This window comes from Notolepis coatsorum, assembly GCF_963971535.1.
Source record: "Notolepis coatsorum genome assembly, chromosome: 6".
In the NCBI taxonomy this organism is placed as follows: Eukaryota; Metazoa; Chordata; class Actinopteri; order Aulopiformes; family Paralepididae; genus Notolepis; species Notolepis coatsorum.
The window spans coordinates 48,196,261-48,203,149 of record NC_140170.1 but is presented as its reverse complement, the minus strand read 5'-3'; the positions used below and the strand labels follow the sequence as shown (position 1 = coordinate 48,203,149).

The 6,889-nt window shown below is 46.5% G+C and overlaps 1 protein-coding gene across 1 annotated transcript; it reads left to right on the top strand.

The window, feature by feature from the left end:
* The first annotated feature begins 1,380 nt into the window (after positions 1-1,380).
* Positions 1,381-4,020, top strand: rassf10a (Ras association domain family member 10a). Its single transcript, XM_084316195.1, has one exon. It carries the CDS (start codon positions 1,803-1,805, stop codon positions 3,417-3,419), a length of 1,617 nt encoding a protein of 538 aa, XP_084172321.1. The 5' UTR covers positions 1,381-1,802; the 3' UTR covers positions 3,420-4,020.
* Positions 4,021-6,889: the final 2,869 nt, after the last annotated feature.

Genomic DNA, 6,889 nt, shown 5'->3' with positions numbered 1-6,889 from the left:
ATCACCATCATCATAATAATCTTAATAATAACTTTATTTATTTGGCACTTTTAATAACTTTATTTATATAGCAGGCACACACAAGAACAGTATAGGCTACAAAGTGCTTCACAAACAAGAAACAGAGGTTGACAGATTGACAAAACATGAATTACGTAAGAAAGACAGATGAAGCATGCGAGGAGAAAATACATGAATAAAATATATACATAAATTATATATAAAATATAAGAAATATATAAAATATTAATTCTGCAGCCCTGAAGAAATTGTCAAAAAAATAAAAATTATTTACATTATAATGTCACTTCTAAAATGTACAGTATTTAGCAGAGAATATATATGTTTGCATTGAGGAGCCACACAGTATTCAAAATTAAACAGGAGTATTGATTCAGGATTAGGGTTAAGCATGCTTGTCCTAATAAACTAACCTACACTGTAACATGCAACACTTTGATGAACATTGTTACTCAGCTGATAGAGTTATACCCTTCTTGCTGTCTTGTCGCACAGAACTTGTAAGTCGCTTTGGATAAAAGCGTCAGCTAAATGACTAAATGTAATGTAAATGTAAATTTATCCAATCAGCATTCCACGTGGGGAATGGGAAGTATGGAGGGGATACATGCAACATGTAAACAACAACACTAATTTTGGATGTTTCTTTTTACTCTACATAATTTTTTTGATCTATAGCACCTTTAAGTTAGACTACCTGACCACATGTACTTCAGTAGTATAAGTATAACGTTGGCTCGTGGTGCCAGATTATATATTTTTTTTAAATATATATATATATATTTGCTTATAATATTATTTTGGAAGATTCCTTATAAATATGATAAGTCAATCCGATCCTAGAGAGAGAGAGAGAGAGAGAGAGAGAGAGAGAGAGAGAGAGAGAGAGAGAGAGAGAGAGAGAGAGAGAAAGGGAGATAGAGAGAGACAGAGAGAGAGGAGAGAGAGAGAGAGAGAGAGAGAGAGAGAGAGAGAGAGAGAGAGAGAGAGAGAGAGAGAGAGAGAGAGTGATTGATTGATTGAAAACTTTATTAACAGATTGCAGAATGGGTACAGTACAGTACAGCTCAATACACACAATTGTTAAGGGGATGCAGACCAGAGAAAGACTTTCATCTTGTTTACATCAGGGTCCCCCATTTTCAATTCATCATAACATATATGACATACATGACATACAGATAGACAGTACTGCTACATCAGAGAGAGAGAGAGAGAGAGAGAGAGAGAGAGAGAGAGAGAGAGAGAGAGAGAGAGAGAGAGAGAGAGAGAGAGAGAGAGACTTGAGGAGGCGTGTCCCGTTGCTCGGGATAGCAAGTAGTAGTGTTGTCCCGCATCAGAGAGGCGCGGTGAGGCAGCCGAAGGGGAAGGAAGGACGCTCCTCTCCTCTCTCCAGTTGCGCGCCGGGGTTTGGGAAAGTAAATCATGATGAGATCGCAGGAAGAAAAGACGATCGGCTGCTCGAGCACCTATATATCACTCAGATAAGATGACTGGACGTACTTCATCACCCAACAAGATGGAATTCCTTCAAGAGAGTGAAAGGACAAGTTCACACTTTAGGATGTTTGTTTCTCAGACGCTGCCTCGGCGCATGAGGTGAAAACTGTAACGGGGCGGGTTTGGATTTAAACCATTAATCGGAGAAGAAGTGTAAACGTTCTCAATATTATAAAGATCTAAATGTTTCCGGACGTTTCCTCTGCATAGTTGGAGCTACAACAACCGAATCAGACGGAGATAATAAACACCTCGCCAGCAGAGAGGCGGAACGTGAACCGATGATGGAGCCGTCACCGGAGGACAGTGGTAAGGTCTCGGAGGACAGTGGTAAGGTCTCGGTGTGGGTCTGCCGGGAGGAGAAGCTGGTCTCCGGGCTGTCCAAGCGCACGACGTGTGCCGACGTGGTGAAGGTTCTGCTGGAGGACCAGAACCTGCGGCAGGGCGTCTCGGCCGCCATGCTGTCCGGACCCCCGCAGTCCTACTGCGTGGTGGAGAAGTGGCGGGGCTTCGAGCGCGCCCTGCCCAACAAGACCAAGATCCTGCGCCTGTGGAGCGCCTGGGGCGACGAGCAGGAGAACGTGCGCTTCGTGCTGGTGAAGAACGAGGCGTCCTTACCGAACAACGGACCCCGGAGCGCCGAGGCGCGGGTGGTGCCGAGCCGGGAGAGCGGCGGTCCCGGTCCGTTGTTCGGTATAAAGGACGGTAACGGGACGACGCGCGCCTCCTGCCTGCTGACCGCCGCCGCGGCCAACCTGTCGCAGCAGGAGAAACAGAGGCGCGTCGTCAGGAAGGCGTTCAGAAAGTTGGATAAAATGAACAAAAAGAGAGAGGAGACGTCCGTTCCCAAACAAGACAAGAGCTCGGTGGAGAAGATGGAGACGTTGGTGCACCTGGTGATCTCCCAGGACCACACCATCCGCCAGCAGGTCCAGAGGGTCAAGGAGCTGGACAGGGAGATAGAAAGGTACGAGTCCAAAGTGCACTTCGACAGGATCAAGAGGCACGGTGTTAACTATGTGCAGGACACATACATGGTGGATTCCAGCAGCTCGGAGGCTCTTCTTCAGGCTCCTTCTTCTTCGGACTGTGCGCGTAAAGTGGAGCGCCGCGACGCAGCGCAGCGGCAACAGTTCACCGCGGAAGCCCTGGCGCAGTTCGAGGAATACGCGCGCAGGTGCGAAGAGGTGGTGCGCCTGCAGGACGAGGTGGCGGAACGGGAGGCGCTGGTGGAGAGCATCACCGGGGAGATCCAGGTGGAACTCAACCGGCGGTGGATGAAACGGAGGCGCGAAGAGCTGGCGGCGGCGGCGGGGAGAGGAGACACGGACAGTCTGGCGGAGGATGACTCCGTGGACCTCTGCGCGTCAGGCGCGCCTGTGCCAAACACCGGCACCGCGTCTACTACGGGGCGCCTGCAGGCTACGGAGCCCGGTGTGGAGAGTTTGGTGGCGGAGAGCGACTTGTCTTTGGAGGAGGAGAGGATCAAAACTCAACTGGACACTAGTTTATACATCGGCCTGCGTTTGAACACGGATTTGGAGGCGCTCAGAGGGGACATGGACCTGAGTCTGGCACTGTGGGAGGCCAAGGAGACGGAACTGTTGGATTTATTAGCGAAAGTGGACACCGTGGAGATAGAGCAGGTGAATAACAACACTCTACACACGGAAGACGGCAAAGGGAACAACACCACCGGGGTTGTTGTTGTTGTGACTGTTCAGGCTGAGCCGACGGTCGCTGCTGTGGAACAGAACAGTGGCTCCTGGGTGGAGCAGGCCCGGGGTCTGGGGTCCAAGTCCCGCAACGACACCAACGACGAGGACTCGGACACGGGCCTGAGCTCCATGCACAGCCAGGATTCCGACAACCCGCCCGTGTGCGAGTCATTGGTATAACTTATTATTTTGCGAGTCTGTTATTGGACATTTATGCAATTAGCCTACAAAGCCACAAACTCAGGGGCACGTTGTAATGGAGGGGGGTGTTGTTATCTTCCTTCTTAAAAACACACCTCAGCACGGGACACTGTATAATTCTATAGCAATAATGCACCATTGTAGTCAATGCACAATAAGCTATGAGGAATGATCATAAGTAGCCACTTGTAATCAGCATTGGGGGGGGGGATTACATTAAGGTATATAGGCTATATGGCCTACAATACAACTTGCTAATGAAGACCCTGCAATAACCATGTCATGTTGTTCAGATAGCCTATGCTTGTTCATTACAACTGTATGCAGGCTAGAGTGTTATTAACCTATTGCTATATGGCATGTATACAATGTGGCACACAGGAGCAACATTTCCTTAAAAGCATTTTTAAAACATCAACATTGTCTATGCTTTACTGTAACATATAGACAGAAAGATCCCTTATAATGACTTTATGAGAACCATGCAGTTAGATTGTTAAAGGTGCACGGTGTAGTTTCAGGGGAGGGGAGTTTTGTTTACATCTGCAGAGCCGCCCGCCTGCAATGGACCTGTCTCAAACCCTGCCCTCTTTTCTTGATCCTCCAATCACAACTGTCGCTTACCGTAAGCGACAGTTGTGATTGGAGGATCAAGAAAAGGGGCAGGGTTTGAGACAGGTCCATTAGTTTGATACAATTGCAGGTCCTGCCTTCTTCGTAAACAACAATGGGTCGTTTTTCAGGTATAGTTTTAATTTCGTTGTATCTTCAAACAGTGTTCCAAGGGATCCAAGTTTCCTCCGAGGACAGTTTGTTTATTCAGTTATGAAAATATAAAATACAATTATTTCACTTCTCTGATTCTCCCAAAATGGCATAGTGCACCTTTAAACAGTTCATTTTAAGTCACCTTATTAACCCTTTCACTGCCACACGACAGAAGGTTAACCCTTTACTATCACACAACCGACGGCGATGCTCCATCATTAGCATCATTAGCTCCGCATCCGCGGAGTAAAGGGCTAACCTTCTGTATTGTCACAGTGAAAGTGTTAACCGACTGTCGTGTGGCAGTGAAAGGGTTAAGAAGTGAGTGAAATCAGACATTCTGTGACTGAAAGTGTCTCATTGTTCCGCATTCATAATTGTGTCCGTTTTTTTTCCGTTCATTGTTTTCCAAATAATGACAATTAGGTACCTGAACTGTTTTAATTGGACGAGCATAACTGACCCCAGCCCTGCCCATTGTGCAGAGTTGACAGATTGATATCGCTTGATATGTTCCTCACCGTATAAATGTCTCTCTCTCAAACACAAGTCCTATTTATTGAACCATAAATACCATATAGCTAGACAGGGTATTAACAACTTCACTCAATTTATCTCACATTTATCAAGTCTCATGGGCTGAATTACACAGGAATAGAATATCTAACGATATGAAATATCATTGTGGAAATGTTTGGAGCTTTTCGTGGCGTTGTAAACAAGGGGGATTCAGATTCCATAATTGTTTTCCCCCTTTTGCGACCAGACTAACATGACAGAAAGGGTCAAACATTTTTATTAATACTGTGCCTCAGTAAATCCTGTCATATGGAGTGCTGGTCTGGAATCAGTTTTGGTTTCTCTGCGATTGTAAAGCCTGTTTCACTCAAGAGCATCTTAGCACTCATGCTTTGGCCACTGGCGTGATGGGAGGTTTACCTGCTAGCCCATTGACCATTATTTCCACGGAGGCCGCTTTGCTCTTATGTCATGCTTAGGTGGGAACAGGGTGGACGGGAACCCAACCTGAGCATGACATAAGAGCAAAGCGGCCTCCGTGGAAATATGGTCAATATTGTCAGTCCCGGCTGCGTGTAGCTTTTCTCCAACGCATCGGCGTTTCCGGGTTCCCGTTTTGCGCTCTGATTGGCCAGGTCATGTGACATGTGCGCCAATCGTGGGACGGCAAGTTCTGCGCCTATTTCCGGGTCGAACAGCCTGCAAACTACCTAACGCCTAGTTTATCACTGGTTAAGCTTAGGCGACTCTTTCGAAGTTGGTTAAGGTTAGAGTTTGGAATCAGGGCAGGTGTTCTATCGCCACGCTCTAAGACAAACTCTAACCTTAACCAACTTCGAAAGAGTCGCCTAAGCTTAACCAGTGTAGAAACTTGTGGTCCCACGATTGGGCGTACATGTCACATGACCTGGCCAATCAGAGACGCGGAAACACGAACGCGTTGGAGAAAGGCTACAGGCGTCCCGGCTGGAGTAAAATGACCCTCTTAGAATTATGATTGGGGTTATATGGCAGCCTAATCCTGTGTGATAGCTCCCCAAATCCTTAAATGATGTCTATAGATGAGTCATTATGTGAGCTTGCAATTGTAAGCTTGTATCTATGTTCAGAGCAGTTTTTAAAGTGTTCACATATAGAGCAGAACTAATACAAATATTATTTTGTATAAATATATTTTTTTAATCTAACTTCACCCACACATGTAAAGAGCTGTTTGTAGAGCCACATTTGACCAAAAGGACAACCTAAGGACAAGGCCTGTTTACACACAGACTTATTATAATCTGTTAATGTATCAACTGAACCGTAAATGTCACTGTAACTTCCGAGTGAAAAAAGGGATTTTCTTGTCAGTGCAACACGATGACAACCTTTCTGCCTGACTGCCTACTAGATAAACTTGCAGCCTGCATGCAATGATACTCCTGGATCTTAGGCCCCGTTTAGACGAGCGTTTTGTGAACAGAAACCGCAAAAGTCATCTTGCGGTTTCACTTTTAATTTTACGTTTAGACGAGCGTTTTGGGATGGAATTCTGCGTGCAGACGACGCTGTAACGACTCGGGACGACGGAGCCCCACTGTCACACGATTGGCGCATATGTCACATGACGTGCTGTGAAGACCCGCCCTACTCTGCCTCTGATTCGCAGACTGTGGATGGGGAATGTGATTGCACCAAAGCAGAGTCACTCACAGACAGTGGGTCCACTCACGCCGCGGGACAGATTCTTGTGTATTTAACCGTTTCACTGCCACACGACAGCCGGTTGTGTGATAGTAAGGGTTAACCTTCTGTCGTGTGGCAGTGAAAGGGTTAAAAGTACTGCCAATGTAGCCTTCAGGTGATCTCCGTTGATATAAGTCAGACATACTTGCTTTGTTTACGTCTCGGCTACTGGCGCATACCTGCTACCTGTGATGTAAGCAGTACGCGCGACCAGAGCCGTGACAACCATTTCGTCATCGTTTTAACAGATTTATACGTTTTGATAGTTTAGACGAGATCGCAAAGCTTTTGCGTTTCTAGGAATTCCACCCTGGAAGGTAGTCTCACTTTTTTGCGGTTTCACCCCAGAAAAACGCCGTTTCCGTATAAACGAAAGGCACATCAGCAAAAATATTTTTGCGGATTCACCTGCTAGCGTTTCCGTCTAAACGGGG

Coding starts and splice junctions, on each gene's coding strand:
- rassf10a (XM_084316195.1), top strand. CDS start 1,803: ATGATGGAGCCGTCACCGGAGGACAGTGGTAAGGTCTCGGAGGACAGT.